The 18,264-nt window shown below is 38.9% G+C and overlaps 1 protein-coding gene across 1 annotated transcript in view; it reads left to right on the top strand.

Moving 5' to 3' along the window:
- srrm3 (serine/arginine repetitive matrix 3) overlaps positions 1 to 18,264 on the top strand; it is a 67,678-nt gene that overhangs the window by 12,344 nt on the left and 37,070 nt on the right. Inside the window, exon 2 of the mRNA XM_036580520.1 lies at positions 13,193 to 13,294. Coding sequence (XP_036436413.1) covers positions 13,193 to 13,294 — 102 coding nt within the window. The remainder of the gene's footprint in view (positions 1 to 13,192; positions 13,295 to 18,264) is intronic.

Here is an 18,264-nt window from a genome sequence, read left to right as displayed (position 1 = left end):
TGTTACTTATTAACAGAAACTAACAGTAACTACTATGAAACGAATATATAAGTTATGTACACTGAAGTATGGATCCACATACAGGCCCTCATGGTTAAAGATGTACCTCTCTCTCTCTTTCTCTCTCTCTCTCTCCCTCTCCCACTGAGTATTTTTCACTTTTTATCTCTCTGGTTCATGAGGGTTGGTGCATGTATGATAATATTGTATGAACACTGAGTGACTGTCAGCGCTCCTCTGCCCTCTCTAGCCCTACAGATGGCCACAGGGCCGGGAAATTGCATTATAGCAGGGGCAGACGGTGTGACAAGAGGCTTTGGCAGCCCACCACACGAGCCAGGCCACGCTGCAGTGAGCTCATTTCCTACTGAAGGCATGCTAAACTAAACAGGAAAGGTCTCTGTTTGATATCAGAAAGCCTAGCATGTTTATGAGCGTCTTTTCAGCACGTCCTGCTCTGAGGGGGGGGGCAACGCTAGAGAATTGTTTTTGTTCTGTTTTGCACAATTAAGATAGAAGGAAGGAAGGGCTAGGAGAAGGGGGGCACGCTGAGATGTGTGTGTGTGTGGAGGATGATGATGTTATGGTACATGAAATGAATGAACACTGAAACACCATAATATCAGTTTAAGTAATGCTGTAAGACGTTGGGGCGTAGTGTCAGTTTCAGCACCACAACTCAGTGGACAGCTCCCTCCAGTCATATTCTACTGCCTCAGCTTCAGCAACACTGTTTGATGTATTTTTGTAGATTTCTAAAGAAGAGTCCCTCATTAAGTGTTTTTCTTTCTAATTTAGCCAATTAATAATAAATAATTAAACAAATTAATTAAAGTATTAATTATACCATATCAGTGTGTATATATATATATATATATATATATATATATATATATATATATATATATATATATAATGTAATAGAAGTCAGTGCAGTATTAGTGTAGTAATTAGTAATTGGCCAATAATAGTATTGAGCTGTTTACTGTTTAAATATAAAATATTATATAATAATTGATTGATTAATTGACATACAGTTTGCTTTCTGAATTGCTTTGTTTAATGACATATTTTAGACACAGTATAGATTGAAATACCGTAATCTAGACACCACAAGGTCTTTTAAGACTCAAGTTTTATTCCAAATTTCAAATTTTCTGGCTTAAGTTTCTCTTGGTAAGTTCCCTCGCAATGACTTGGTTTACATCTTAACCTTTTAATGATGCAGAAAAATTGGTGGAATCCTGACAACAAGATAATTTTCACATTATAAATGGAAATTATTATTGTTTATTATTACCTGTTATTAGAATTTCAGTCATTAACTAAATCAGATATTTTAGTGCCCTGTTTCTAGATCACTGATGCAGGTATTGTCACTAGTGTTACAAACAATTGGTTTGTCTGTGTGGGTCACGGGTTGCAAAAGATTAGGAACTCTGTTTTATTGTGCTTGAAAGTTTTGTTAAAGTTCAATAGTAACTGAAAAAAGTTTAGTTCCCAGTTACCTCAGATGGAGGCATCACACTTAGCTTGTCTCCACCTCAGTTTCTGAGTCTACCTTACCCCAAGACCAAAATGAGATCAAGTCCAAATGATGTCGAGACTGAGACGAGACTGAGGCAGCTAGTTAATGGTCTCGAGACTAAAGTACTACAAAACTACAACTATGTAAAAAAATCTAAATAAAATACTTTACACTAATTAAAATAAATTTAAATAAACAGTTATTGACGTTTGCATCTGCACAGAAATTATGTCTGGGAGCATCTCTATATACACTATATGTTCAAAACTATCCTTTCTAATTAGTTCAGATACTTTAAGATTCACTCATTGCTGACACAGAACTACTGGTTGTAAAAACGAATGTGTACAAAACATTATTAAGTTGAAAATTGTACATTTATATTTGTGTTTTATCAACACGCCTCCAGAGCAGCCAATAGCTGGTGAGGGAAGCAATTCGGCTCACTGTAAAGAAAATGCAGCATTAACTTATACAGTGCATGGCTGCTGCAGATTTTGAAAATAAAAACATAAAATTAAAATACAAACTAGACTCCAAAACAAGTGCAAACAAAGGTCTATGCTTACATTATTTTTATAGTTAAACAATCCTGAAATCTGGTGGGGCTGCAGTCCCCTCGGCACCCCTTCTTCCCACATCCTTAGAGCTCTGTGCTGTAGGCTTCAGCCAACACAATTACGTTGCTGCATCTGGAGTATGTGATGGATGTGACGAGCTAATAATGAGCGGATGTCTTCACTGCGTTGAAGGGCAGGAACGTGGTCTGTCCCTTTGTTACTTGCAGAGCATATCGCCTTAGACTGAAAGTGTTCAGCATGTTTTTTTAATGCTCATTTATGTTGTGTAACATAATGTTCTCTCTTTCTTTTTCCCTCTTTCACCATTTATGCAGACCACAGAGATGACAGCAGCATCATTAATTGGATTTCATAATTGTTATCTCTGCCGTCCCAACATTTGTGCGCTGAAAAATGTGATGCATTGAATTTACTCGATCAATAAAATGTACTGTATGAACTATCGTCGCAATTAAAAGGACACCCTGGCCAAAATGAGAGATGTAACCCTTGCTACGTCTGCTTACTTGCCTTATTTAGCAGTGGCCAGTGAGATTTTCCAGTTCAGACATTAGCAAAACCTAATTTTTAGGCTGGGAGCAAATCTTAAAAACTTTCAGCCATTTTGGGGTGGATTTTTCAGGGCTGGCTGTTTTGAAATGTTAGCAGAAGGAGGGCATATAGCTAACTGCTAGGAAGCTGAATATCTTCTTGCAGCCATATAACTAATAACTGCCTTCAAATCATAATTACAGTTGAGAGAATGGATTGCTCAAACTACAGAAATGACACCAGATGAGGAGGACAATAAGCTAAGAGCTGGAGTTTGCGAGGTAGCTGGCTGTCTAGATACCTCACCTCAGTTTGGCTTCTTTTCTTTGCCTGAAAACGTAGAAACTTGTCTCTGGTGTCCAGTTTGTGCTGAATGAAAACAGAAAAGCTTTCTAGTTTTGTTTGATGACCATATTAAGAGCTACTCTGATGCTAGTTCGGTTGTATTTATTAGCCCATAGATCAGTGGCTTGGCTGGCAGTCAGGATTGGTTGACACCGCAGGGATTCCCAACTGGTATATGATGTATTTGTGCATGCTGGGTACTGTAGTGAGTGGACACTGCTGAACAAAAACATGAAAATGGTGCTGAGAGATATAATGCTGCACAACTGAATACTGCACAACACGGCAAATATTAAACCCTAGTTTTAAGCTAGATTAATGCAGTAAGTTAGTAAACTGAAATATGGAATTTGAATCAAGTAAATTTAATACATTACATTTAGTGTTTATTTAATTTTGTCCTGTATTTAATATAATAACTTCATTTTAGCATGTGCATAGTGTGACACTCACTTTCAGTTTTTGACGTAATTTGAAAATGCTTGTTGCCCTTTACATTGTATGTAAATTTCATGAAGAATGGACTGAAAGAAATGCCCTAAAATGACTTGGGGGGGGAAAAAAGTCTGGTTCCAAAGACTTACACTAAAAGTAAAGTAGGTTTTTTTCCTTTTTCTGTAAAGTTACCATTTTGGAGACACGAGCTTTTCTTCCAACAGCAGCGATATGCTACTTTCATATTCCTGGTTGCTCCAACAGGCACAGAGGTGGCCAACTGTATTTTCTTTAAACACTCTGTTACTACGAACTGTGTAGCTTAACTACAGTCTTAAAAAAGATGTTTCTTCAACGGTTCTTTAGTAAAGAAAATTATTTCTTTATGGTATAAATTACTCAAAGAACACTCAAAGAGCCCTTTGTATGAATAATGGGTGCTTTGCATTGTGAAATGGTTCGTCAGATTGATGGAGCATGTGCTGTAGATGGTTCTATATAGAGCCTTTTTGGAAAGGGTTCCATATAGCACCCAAGGTTCTGCTATTGTAATGATGTCAAGCTTGTAACAATAGAAGAACCCTGTCTGGTGCTGGCTTGGCTGTAGAAACCTATAAACAACCTATTGTTTGTGCCTAGAAACAATTCCTGACCAACTTTTTACTCAGTGTTTCAAGAATTTAATCCTTTTATTTATTAATCCTTTTCCATCCGAAACTTAACAGTGAAACAAGAGTAGTCATGTAATATTTACAGAGTTTAAATACAGTCGATTTAATTCTGCTTAATAAAATATAATTAATTCTACTGAATAAAAATTACACACAAGCACTTTTTACTTCCCTGAAATCATCAGGCCTTCTCTGAAGGCCTAGAAGGCCCTGAGGTTTCCCCACTGGGTATCTGCGTATGACATGATTTTTGTATAGCCTCGTATTAGCTTCATTGTTAGGTAAAATAAAATAAAAAAATTAAAATGATGAAATGATTGGTTTATTATATAGGTCTTTCGTTTGATATGATATAGGTTAATTATCGCTTATTGTATTGGCCCAGAAATACAATATCGGTGCAACTCTAGTCAAAACATTGTCATTATAGATATTACAAGTGTCAGTTTTTTGTTGGACTGTTAAGAATAAGTCATAGAATACAGTACCTTCAGTTATTATTCTTTTCTTCTGTTCTTTGCCTGAAAAGGTGGAAACTTGTCTCTGGTATCCAGTGCTGAATAAAAAGCTTTCTAGTTTTGTTTGATGGCCATATTAAGAGCTCCTCTGATGCTAGCTTGGTTGCTTTTATTAGCCCATAGATCAGTGGCTTGGCTGGCAGTCAGGATTGGTTGACACCGCAGGGATATAGGTTAATTATCGCTCATTGTATTGGCCCAGAAATACAATAGAGGTGCAACTCTAGTCAAAACATTGTCATTGTAGGTATTGGACTGTTTTCATATTTCACAGAGAAAGTACCTTCAGTTATTATTCTTACTATTTTCATTTCCTACAGTAATTTCTGTTACCTTCTAGGCTGCTTGTTTATTGTGCAGCACTTTTAAGACGATAAAGCAGGCAGCTCCTGACGCCTTTGAAGTAGTGATTTATTGCAGCGTCAGCTGCGCACGAAGTGTCTTCAGATCAACAGAGTGCGAATAAAATAATGGATTTGCCTGGGAGAGTCTTATTTGAATGAATGTTGAAATGTTTTCAAAGCAAGCAGCAAAAACAGTGGTCCACTTTGGAGATAGAGACTGTGTCTATTCATTTCTGATGTTAGACCGAAGATTGAGTCTGTTCCCCACAGATCTGACCCTGCCATGCCCTGTCCATGTGGCATGGCCACAGTTTGATCTCAGATCAGACAAAGACCCACCCTGCCATCCGGAATCACTCCTTGTGCTGCTCAGCTCGGCTCTGTCTTCATGTCATGGCTGACAGCTGATTTCCTGTGTTTGTAGGCGTGATCTGCATGCCTGAGTGGATGACTTTGACTTTGTCCTTTGATTTGCCTCCTTTAGCTACAGATTAAACCACACACAGCGCCAGCCAAACAGGCATTTATTGGCTACTAATGTCAGAGCAGAGGAAGCCACAGATTACTTTACAGGCTTTATCATTTTTTTAAATAAATAGACCCTCACTGATATGTATTATATTTTAAGGACAAGAGCCTATTATGAATAAATAGTATGAGTGCAATCCACTCCACATAGAAAGAAGGTTAAACACTATGCTGTGCGAAAGTCAAAACAACCATTAAGTACAAGTGATTAGATATAAGATAATCCACTAGCATAAGGAAGGGTACAGTCAAAGGAAAATACATTTGACAGGTGTTCAAAAACTAGAGTCTAAAAAATGACTAAAAGACACAGAGAAAATGAGACTCAAGACCTGGAAGACCACCAAAACAGATGAACAACACGTAAAACTTTTATCTTTGAGAGAGAGGAGAAAATAAAGCACCACTCTTACTTCACATCTGGAAAAAATACGTAGCTGTTTCTGCCCATCCTTCCACTGTGAGAAGACAACTCAACACTATGGGTCCAAAACGATGTGTAGTTGTAAAGAAGCTGTTACTAAGAAAAGGAAACAGACACAAAAGAATAAAATTAGTTAACTGTAGCACGGCATGTGCTACCCCGGGCTCAAGGAAGACGCTGGAGGCAGGGTTCAGTGTCGCAGCAGCCATATTTCTTTTATTCACACCACAAAATAAACACAACTCAAAACAACCAAACTATGCTGGCTAGACTTTTCAGTCCTTTATCCTCAGCTTTTCAGCTCTTCGGTCTTTGTTGCTGCTACGTGTCCCTCTCCCTCGCTCCGTTCCCTCTCAGCTCTTTTAAAAGGCGCTCATGCTGCCAGCCAGATCAGCATCAGCTGGCTCTCATTAAGTGAGCACCTGAGCCGAGAGGGAACGAGAGCTCGCTGCTCCGCCTCCTTGTCACCGCCCCCAGCTGGCAGCTCAGCCGCCCGGGTCGAAAGTGAGGTGTAATGGAGTGGCCTCGCTGCGTAACAGGGGGCGGGGCCCAGGCGGCAGAGCTCGGGACTCGCTCCTTGCCCTGGTGCCTCTCATTCCTGGCACCGTCGTCGTCTTCCTCCTCCTCCCGCCGTCACTCGCGTCACTCGGGTTATTTGGAGGAGCTCGGGCTTTGCGCTCCGCCCCCTCCCCACTCGTGGCTCTCTCCCTGCCGTCGTGGCCGAGGTCCGTCGCCGCGGCCGTCATCGTCGGGGCCCAGGGGGCGGGCGCATGCCACACTAACCAAAAAATAAGCTCCGGCTGTTCTCAGAACAATGGACTGACCACCCAGAGTCCAGACCTCAGCATCAGGGAGTGTGTTTGGGGTTACTTGGATTATTAGAAGCAGAAAATGCAACCACCTTTAAAGACCTTGTTTACCCCTGGTCACTTCATTTTAATTCAGTTGTATCAACTGAATCTTGGTAAGATTTTAGCCAAATACATTTACACTTGATAGTCAGATGCATCTCCGGTTAGTCAGACTGAAATCTGACAGAATATGCAAATCCACTCATTATGCGGCAACCAATTACCAAGTGTTTAACCATTCAGCTTCTTCATCTGCAGTTTGTCTTGCACAGTAGTGTCTGTCCATATTGCTGTTAAGTGTTTTGCTTCGTCTGGTCTCCAACTGTGTGTGTGCACCGTGATTATCTTCCTCGTCAGATCAGGTGCCCAGTTCTGCATGGGGAGGAGTTTTGGTGTTACTGGGGGGGGTGGTTTGGTTATCGAATGTGTCTTGGAGAGGTGGATGCGTTTGTAGTGCTGTAACGTGGCTCAAACGCGTCTCAGACCACCTCCTGAAGTGGTTTGAGCGATCAGATTTACATCTATTTTAAATGCATCTTGCGTGCGTTTACGCTTGCCTTTTTATGTGGCTTGGCCTTATTCAGATATAATCCTGATACACAAGACACATGAAGTGACCACTTTCAAAGCACATTGCAGATTTTAGATTTTCTTTGAAAAACTAAAGCTGTTCTCTTGAAAAGAATAGAAGCTGTAATAGGCCAACATCAAAAGTTGGACGCAGTAAATAGTGAAATATATAATATTAGATGTAGTTTTTGAGGCTTTTTTGTAGTTTTTTTTTTAATTTATACTTATTGGCTGTTTTGGGTGGTCTCTGAATTTTTCACAGTACTGTGCATATATACATCTGTATACAGAATAGCAAATAAGTGAATTCTGTAATTGCAAATAAATTTGACTTTTTCCTTTGTGGATTGTACTCTTAAGTGGACAACATCTTATATATATAACATCTTAATAATAATGCATAATACAATAATAATGCAGGTAAAAATGCTACTGTCCATGTCTGCCTTACAGTAACTTAAGGGTTGACTTTGATAAGGAAAAGCACCACAGACTGTAAACTGTAAAAAGTGTAAAATAGTAAATAATAATAAAAAGTAGCATTTATATACTCTTTATGCACTGAAAAAGTGGTTTGATTTGATCTGTCAGTTGGTTGCATATAAATGAAATATGTTCCATCAACACAGTTGCTTTCAGATTGCTTCTTTTAGCAAGAATTGTGTTGATGTAATATGTGACTAATAGACACATTTGAGTGAGGTAAATTCAGGACACTAATTATTTAGTGTAAAATAGTCACTGGATAAAGTGTGGTAATGTTTTATCTGTGCGTTTGACATCCAGTGTTCCAAAAAAATTGCGTATTTTAGATGTTTATACCAGTGCTGAGAATATATATATGAAAATATAGCTTTTTGAAGACTGGCTTACAGCAGAGCTGCTTTCAGATCAGCGGGGAAGAGCTGCGTCCACCCTGCGGCTCTGCTGCCATACTGTGAGTGGGAGTGTGTGTGAGCAGAACTGATGGTCACCTGGGCAGAAACGCCTGGTGCTTCCTGTTTGCCTGATTGCTGGGTGACAACTCAGTGCCCGTTTTGTAAGTGATTTGTTCTTGTTACTTTAAACCCTTGCTGACTTTGGCTGTCCATTATGACTCTATTATTATTTTAGTAGTGGGTATTAAAATTACACTGTCTAGCCACTTTTTTGAGCACCTACCTTATAGTTCCCCTATATAGGTGTGTAGTTACACTTTAGTCCATCCATGTTTATCAGCCATCTTCAGCTCTTTTAATCACTGTTCAGTTTCTGACCACAGGACCGCTGTTGACCAGATATTATTCGGGTGGTGGATAATTTCTCAGCACAGCAGTGACACTGACGTGGTAGTATGGTTGGTGCGGGAATGAGTGTATCACTGCAGTGTTGCTGGGGTTTTTACACACGTCATTGTCACTGTTAGGTCACAAGTGGTCCACCACCTGAAAATATACAGCCAAGAGTGGCTCTGTGGTCAGAAACTGACCCTTAGGGCTAAAGCAGGACGTATCATCTTGGTATGCAGCTTATGCTTCTTGTGTATTCATTGCATAATCACCTCTGTTTATTATCAGTGCATCATTGACCAATTCCAAACCCCACCTCACTTTCTTAGCCCACCCGTCGGTGCTTAGCAACCGTTACTATTCAACACTTACCCTTCAGTGAATATATTTTGAATCTGAACCTGCACTTATTTAAAAGATGTGCCTGCAGAGACTCAACCCCTTAAATGGCCATAAGCCGTATAACCTAAGAATAGCTCAGCCAGTTTGAATCAAAGTCCCTGTAGTTACTGAATATTAAGCCTTAGTATGTAATAAGCCTGGGATTTTAAGGGGTTTAAAAAAACCCAATACCCTGAGAGTCTATTCCCAAACATTTCATTCAAGTTTGCACCTCTATATGAGATTTAGTCTATTGATATGATATCTTAAGATTGATATGAGATTTAGTCTATATATATGAGGTTTACTGTATTTATTTGCTCTATTTTTATATATTATTTTGCCACTATTGTGGTTATTTTCAAAGCTTGTGCCCTCGTGTTTTGCAGCAGTGCTTTTGCTATGATTTGATATGATATTGGGATGAATAGAAAATGGGCAGTCTTTGTCCCAGTCCAACTGAATCTCCACAGGTAATAATGTTAACTTGACATGTTAATTCATCATTGAATCAGACATTTGATTAAAGCTACACTGTGTAAGTTTTGGGGATTTTGGAGCCCCCTATAGAGCAAATGTGTAACTGCATGCAACATGCGGAAGAGCATTTTGTAAAGTGCGTTGTGCTTCAGACTCAAATGGATGAGTCTCATCATCGCAAGCACAGTGAAAGACTGTTCATGGAGAATTCAGTCAAAACTTGGAGAAGAACGTCTTCCAAGGATGTGAGTGGATTATTTACTATTGTCAACATATGTAGCATCAGCATAATATTGATTTTGCATTTAAGACCTAAAGCCGGACCTTCTTTTTGAGCCTGTGCATGTGACATGGTCCAAAAAACCCCACAGAATCCAATCTGATGCCTTTGACTTTTACATTATTATTTCAGGCTTTACAGGGCGACTCGCGGCAGCGCACACAAACCATATTTTAGCGTTTTTGTTTTTTTCTTCTCCTGACTGAATAATGCTACTTTTTTCAGATGTAACAAAAAAACGTTTTACATATTGCAGGTTTAACTGAGTCAAACAGTTAATCAAACTGTTGTGCTGGATATGACAGTTAGTACAGACTTTGGCTGTGAGTGGATTTGGCACTACTATGTTGGGCTTAGTTTGGGATCGTATGCGGGCGCAGTCCAAAAGCTTCTCATACGACACCGAGGATGACTTATTACGCCACTGGGCTAGAGAACAGCGCACACAAATCATGCATGCCAACAGATATGCTACTGTTTAATAACTGGTGTTTCTTACAAAGAGGCCAATAAGTGTATATGCAAAGTGATAAGGAACGTCTATTGACAGTCACACTAAACAGACCTACGTTCTTGAAATGAAATCATTCCAGCGGAGGAAGACATGAAGACACACTTCAGAGGTGCTTCATTTACTTTTAATACATGGCTAAATGGACTTTTCATCATCTGGTACGTTCCCAACAATTAGTGCGCTGTTCCATAATGCTTGTGATATTATAAGTGGTTGCTGCTTTGAATTAGCAGCCGTGTTAGACTGATGGAGAACAGGGTGCTCCTGCAGTTCAGTGCTGTCTGTATCTGTTATGGATCAGACTGAAAGTAGAGGAATGATCTATGCTGTTCTGCACACACGCTCGCTGTCCCTGTGACCTCTCGCTGTTGTGTGTGATATCTCTATTAGCGTCCTTCATGCGCCACGGATGTGTCACATTATTTGACTCACTGTCGCTGTTTCTGATGCAGGATTATTCTGTAGTGGACATAACGGCAGGCAAGGTTATTGTGGTGCGTATATCAGTGATCGAGAGAGAGAGAGATAAAGTGAATGGCCTCGTGCTGGCAGTGTCATTCTTCTCTTTCTCTTGATCTTGCTGTCTGAGACCTGTGAGTGTATGTGTTACAGCTCGACTGATATGGTTTACACCAATACTGATACCAATTTTAAGGAGGAAAAAATCTGAAAATCTATAATATCAGCCAGTATGTTTGTAAATAATCACATTTAATGACGACCTGAATAGCTGTCTGGTGTATGGACATCATCTCTACCTTATCTGAAGGGTGTGTGGGAGGGAGATCTGGGAATGAACATAAGTGATGATGATTGGAAATTGATTAGGGAAGGCCTACAGCTTAGAGTATGCTTGACATCTCTCTGTGAAATTAACTTAAAGTTATTAATAAGACTTACCTTATGCCAGTTCACCTCCGTAAGATCTCTTAATATTGCTCAACTCTTTGCTTTTAATGTGAACAGGAAAGAGGTACAGATATGCACTGTTTTGGGTTATGTGACAAGATACAGTTTTACTGGAAGGGGATCCACCATGAACTTGAAACTTTGCCTAGTCCTTTCTCCTGGTTTGGTCCTATTAAACTTTGATATGGAATTTGTACTTGATTGTAAAACAACCGTACAAGCAACTGTTTCTATATAAGTTTCTTTGGCTAAGAAATGTATTTTACTTTTGGGGACTCCTCAGGTTCCATCTGTTGATTTCTGGTTGTCCCAGTTTACAAAAGTGCTTCTTTTAGAGCAACTGACAAATAACTTAACTCAGAAAAGTTCTGGCAAATATGGCAGTTGTTATATCTTACCTTGAGGCACGGTCATGTCATGTCCACTGGTAACTATTACTTAGTAATAACTTAGTAATAACTAAGTTACTAATGTCACTGTACCTGTGAACCTGACTTTGTGTGCAAATAAAATGTCAATTATAAAAGAAAAAGTCAACCTGAAATCAAAATGGACCTTTTTTTGCTTTATTAGTTCATGTCCTTGGTCATACTAAGCACAATCCACTGTGTACTGTCATAATTCAAAACACAAAATTCACGTTTTCTGTCATGTTTGATCAAACTTTCTGGCTGCATGTAAATGCATGTCAGAGTCTGACTCCATGTTTGCTTTTCACAATGCTGTCAAATCCTGGAGAATAAAATCACGTCTCGCCCTCAATTATTTCTCACCCGAATTTCCTGAATATCCTATTTCACTCAAAGTTTTTTCTCTGCATTTTGCCGTCCACACTAAAACACTGTTTGTATCACTGAAAATCTATCTTTTTGAAAATTGATTTTTGTGTGGACAGGCAGAACACAGCTTTCTGAAGTTGCTGATATCACAGCATTCATTTGCGCATGATTATTGCTGTTTTCCTTTATTGAGCTTGCAGAACTCTGTCTGAAATATGGCTGACTTTCTGTGTACAAGGCAATGTGGGAGTTGATAATGTGTTTATCACTGAATTTACCTTGACGTTTTCAGTATACTGCTGTGCAAAGACATCACAACTTACTGTGCTCAGTTCTCAAATGGAGTTTAGCTAGAAAAACTCCACCTGATCAGCACTGCCTGGGCATTTCAGAGACAGTGGTGTAGCCACCGCAGCAAAGGACGCATTTTCTTGCTTTTTAACTTTTATTTTCTGGCAGAAATCAGCCATCACTTAGTTAGAAAACCTCTGCTTCAGTTTTGTGCAGTACGTGTGGTCATAATGTTCTTTTTCAGGTGTTTGAAATCAAATTTTATGGTATTATCACCTACCTGGCTGCCTATATGCATTCTCAAGTTGTTTGCCGTTGGAGTGGATGAATATTTTTTTGAAAGCGAAGGAAAAAGCCCTGTGTTTTCAGAAATATCCGGATACGTGTGAATGAGGTCTTGAAACAGTGCTTTAATGGCTTATATGATTGTCAAGTTGTCAAATTCAACAGAAACAATTTGAATAATATAAATATTGTGGTCACGGGTGTGAGAGCTTTCTAGATTTTTAGCGATTTTGTTGGTTTCAGTTAAGTAGCTCCAATTTTTCTTATTTTTTGTCAGATTTTAGTTTTTATAATTTTTTCCTGTTATAAAGGTTAATTTGGGTGTATTTTACAAGTCCTTGTTATTTTTAATGGTATTTCTTGTTGAGGTTTACATATTCAGCTTTAAATATGAGCAACTGTTTATTTTCAGCTTTCTATAAAGACTGGCAAATAAGTAGGAATCAATTATAGTCTTCTTAAATAAGCGATTCTCTTGTTGGACCATGTAGACAGGCTTTTCTGTCCTCATATGAGGGCAGGGTATCATCACAGTGTAACACAAGCCACTTTCATTGGTGCTATTTTCACTTCTACTATTAAATTTATGTCTATGATAACTGCTGATTTTAGTCAACCATGTATATTATGTGTATATCTGTGTCACAGTTTAGTTAATGTGCGTGTGTTCTTTGTGTAGATACTCAGAAGAGGAGATCCGGCAGAAGGTCGGGACCTTTCGGCAGATGCTGATGGAGAAAGAGGGAGTCATAACCAGAGAAGGATCTCACCCGAGACCACCGTAAGTGACACACAAGCACACAAACAAACAAACACAGGGAGCAATCATTAATCACTTTCAGGCCTCATTGAACTGTGGTTCCTATAGATCTTTAGCTCAGTGCTGTGGTTTGCTCTGAAGTTTAGAGTGCTGCTTTTACAGTGTCATATAACCACAGTGGAACGCACACACACACACACACACACACACACACACACACACACACACATCCCTCCTCCTGAGCTTGACTAATGAGGGGGTTAACCAGTACTGAAAGGCCTGATTTGTTCTTAGAAACCTTCCATCCATGAATGTAGCTTACGTGTGCTGAAATTATGCTTCACACTTAAATTTGCTGGCCACTTTACTAGAAACACCTATCTTAGAGCTCCACCTTGACGGTGTACAGTTACCATGCACAACTCAGGTTAACTGTCCTCTTGCACGCTGTTTCCCAACCACCAGGGCTCCCCAAACAGTCCATGTTTTCGCCCCAACATAACCCACACCACATAGGGATTGTCTCTGAGAACCGGGTTGGGAAATGCTGCTTTAGCAGTTCATCATTGGTTCTGACCACAGACGCCCTTGGATGAATATTTTTGGGTGGTTGACCACTATCAACCTAGCAGTGACACTAAGTGCACTTACATGCACTGAATAATCCGATAAAAGCTGAAAATGAGATTTTGTCAGTAATCCGACCAACGGGTTTACATGCACTTGGGTAATCAGATAATGAGGAAACTCTGTGTCTAAATGAGTCAGACAGTAATCAGATTTCTGCTTTGCAACCAGCCAGTAGACTCAAAGAAAAAGACGTAAACGTAACGTAAAACTCAAACTTCGTGTCGCGACTTTTTTTTTTTTTAAACATCGCACCACTTTACCTGAAAATATGAGCATAGATCAATCAGAAGAATATTTAAATCCTTCATTTCATCAAGAATGTAGTTTGTTTGAGCTCTGCTCCAGAAGTGTTTTGCTGCATCTCAGAAATAAGCTGCTTGCTTATTTCTGGTACCACCATCTGTTTTTGCACATGCTGTTTACTTGGCCATTTAAATAATCAGATAACTGCAGAAATCAGATCATGATAGGATTATTGAGTGCATATAAACACACTCCCTGACGTGTAAAAGTGCCAGGAAGACCACTCTTCCCAGTGCCAAATGTACTACTATCATCGCTGTTCAAAAAACCCACCTCCAAAAATGGCAGCTTTACAGAAGAAAGCAAAAACATTCTTTACTAATGTAAGTTAATGTACAGAAATTTTATTCCAAGCATTTTTGGAGCATTTCATTTGGTCCCCTCATTGCAAAAAAAGAAAAAAATGCCGTTAATTTTTTTTGGACAGCAGTGATACGCATTTTTCATGATATTTAAGATATATATGCAAATGACAAAGACAAACACAAATAGTGAAGATGATGCCTTTGTACGCATTTATTTTCAAACCAGAATGTTTTAATTTAAATTTAAAAAATGAAATGTTTTTATTTATTTTAAATATTTATTGTATTTTTTGAAAGTTAAAATGTTAAAAAGTTAAAATGCACTTTTGCACATTTTAATGCACAATTACTGTTCATTTGCTGAATTTAACATATTAGGTAAAAAAATAAAACATAAAATGTGGTCTGTGCAAAGGATATGGCACATTTTATATTTTATGTTTTAAATGTAAATGTAAGTAAGTAGGCTACTTTAAGTTACTGTCATATCTGTTATGTTAGGCTTTTATTCAGTAAAGCCTAAAGCCTTTTTTTTGTAAATAGCATTGCTTTGTTTGATGTTTTCATGGGTTGTAGCCATGATTTTAGGTTTGTCTTTTAACAATTATTTACTGACTAACGATGGCCGATTATCGGTCAAAAGAATATGCAAAATCTGCATCCTTATCGTATAATGTTTGGTCTCATTTCATACAGTATTTTACACAAGACAAAAAAATAAAAGCTTTAGATTTAGTGTTATTATTTTTTTCACAGATACACTCGCATCACACTTGCAAATGCTTCTCTTCTCCATTTGCTGCAGCAGAAACTAAGCCCCCGCTCTGAGGATCACAGAGCTTGCTGCTTTAAAGATAAAAAATGGCCCTCTGTTAATGCCGTAGCATGCCCCGAAGATGCCACGACAACCGTACATCATGCCAGTAACCCTGGGACACCGACTTAATAACAGTGCATCCTTCATCCAGCCAAGCGCATCTTCTCTTCCTCTCATCCCACCATCCTCCCTCCCTGTCATTCTTTCATCCAGTGCAGCAGCTCCAGCACTGCATACAAGAACAGTTCTAAATATGTTTTTAATGTGATGATCATACAGGAATTACAGCAATTCTGATGTCATAAATTATCGTCGTCCTCACTCGGACACTCTTGCTACAGGTTCAGGCTGTGAACTAGCAAGAGTTATTTCATGGAAGCAAGGACACGGAAAGGTGCTTTTAGCTGGGGGTTCTGCTATTTTGAGCAGTGACCTACAGAGTGACCTCATGCAAAAGAATTTTTTTAACAAGTCGAGTGAAAACTTCAAACAGAACATGCTGTAATGTGGCGAGGGACAACAGTATTCCCTCTGCTCTTTCTGCTTCTGGACGAAGTTTATGCAAAAGAGTTAAGAGTTAAGACCAATCAGGTTGTTGATATGTGGCATCATAACCAATTGTGTCAAGCTCAGAGTTGAGCTACAGTGTGACGAATCAACACTTAAACATACACCAAATAGTTGAAAAACACTCAAAACATGGGACATTATAACATTAAGTTTAAAAAACAGTGTTAGGCTGCCTTGAGGGCTGAGACATAGCCTACAACTTTGCATACGTTTCTCCTTTACGCTAAAATATGGTGAGCGTGCGCTGCTGTCAAATCTTGAAATAATCATTTTAAAGTCAGAGGTCGGATTCCGTGGGAGTTTTTCGTACCACATCATCGCCTGTACTTATTAATATCACACACTCAGAAAGAAGGTCCGACTTGATGTTTAGATCCCATCTGCAAAATTAACATTATGCTGATAAAGATGTGTTAACAGTAGTAGATAATTCACATCTTCGGAAAACATGTTCTTCATCAAGTTCGACTGACTTCTCGTTGAATACGCTTTAAATGCTCTCACAATCATTCACTTGGGACAGGAGTCCAAAGCATAACCGGCATTACAAATGTTCATGCAGTGACATGCAATTTCCACCAGAAAGGTCTCCAAATCCCCAAATCGTACATAGTGCAGTCCTGAAATGTGGGAATGCCCCCTCAGCACCCCCTAACTTCCTGTATTGCTGCATGGGGCACAATAAAAAAAGTTACAACAATTCTTAAAAGTTAACCTGCCCTACGGTGAAAAAAGAGGGTTAGCCAGATTCTGCTATTGAACTATTATTCACTCATAGGTTATTGAAACACAATAAAAAAAGTTCAGACAATTTTTAAACGTTAACTTGCCCTACACTCTCAGAAAAAAAGGTATGAAACTGTCACTGGGGTCACTCAGTACCTTTATTCAGGGAACATAAGGTCATTGAAACAAGTGGAGTCTCTTGAAAATATGGATTCTATACAGTCCTTACCACATTTGTGGTTGTAAGTAAAAGATGAGATACTTTATTATGATATGAATTTGATTAGAATTAGGATTGGTAATGCATAAAAAACATCATAAACCTGCCGATACAGAATGTAAACTGAATGTAAATGTACCTTTTTAAACAACTACCTGTGTACTTATGTAATAACTGTCAATCAATATGTAATGTAAATTCATCGTATAGGCAAATGACAATAATAACTATACACTGAAGTGATGAACGTGCTGAAACACTACAGTCATTCTCATATCATAAACTCTGTTGGTTCTGGCTCGGAAGCCCTGATTGCAACAGTTTGATCACAAATATACACGGGTATATTGAATTATTTGAGCTGTGAAAGAGCCCAATTTCACTGTAGTTTGGAAGTGTAAGCTTAGAATATGGGCTTCTCTCTAATACACCACAACAGTGCCTACTTGCAAAGCTTTATAAAGCCTGAGGCATGATTATGTTCTTTACTCAGAGTCTATTGCATCTATGACTACTGCAGGATTGCAGTGTAGCTTGGAGGTGCTTGCTGAGTGCACTCTTATTCATTGTTATGAATCGTCAGGGCATCAGAGACAGTCAGAGATGAGCATGAAGTCATTCAGCCACGGGGTGACCTGCTATAATAAATGAGCCCTTCACACTGTAGCAGGACGTATAGATCTTGTCAGTAACCAGGGGATGTATTTTTGTAAAGACGTAGAGGTCACTGAAGTTAGTCATGCTGCTGAGCTGTGTTTGGAGACTGGATGGAACTCAAAGGCATAAAGACCTTAACCTTTCAAAGTCTAGAGCTGTTGTTGTTGTTGTGCTATATGTTCAGTTTACCTTACATACTGATTTAAATGCAGCTACATGATTACATAATTGTAAAGGACCCTTCTCCCCCCATCACTCGAACGCGATGCTATTAAGCACAGGCGTCTGTTAGCTGACGAAGACAGTTGGTGCTTTCCTCCAAGCATGTTCAGCTGTCCAATGACGTTGCGGCAGTTCGAAAAGATGTGGTGGCGCTTCACAGGTCTCGGAGGAAACCTGTGCTAGCATTCGCCCTCCTAGCGCTGGTGGTATTGTGTGACTGTGGAGTCCTAGCTAGAGGGTGGAATTGGAAACAACTAAAATTGGGGAAAAAATTGGGGGGGGATAACTAGTGAAAACTTAATGATACAGAATGTAAAGCAAATGTACAATTCTGGGAAAAAATAAAGACAATTATATTTAGAATCAACCTAAAATCAACCTAAAAAGTGCATGTGCCTGTCATATTAAGCATACTTTATCATACATACCATGTAAACAACAAAATTCCTTTTTTATATTATATTTTTATTTTATATTTTTTATAATTTTCCATCAAAAATGTAGTGGTGTCTGTGTCTAAAATATCTTTGTTTAATACCTA

Source organism: Colossoma macropomum, unplaced genomic scaffold (assembly GCF_904425465.1).
Source record: "Colossoma macropomum unplaced genomic scaffold, Colossoma_macropomum, whole genome shotgun sequence".
Lineage (NCBI taxonomy): Eukaryota > Metazoa > Chordata > Actinopteri > Characiformes > Serrasalmidae > Colossoma > Colossoma macropomum.
This window is presented reverse-complemented; position numbering and strand designations above follow the sequence as displayed.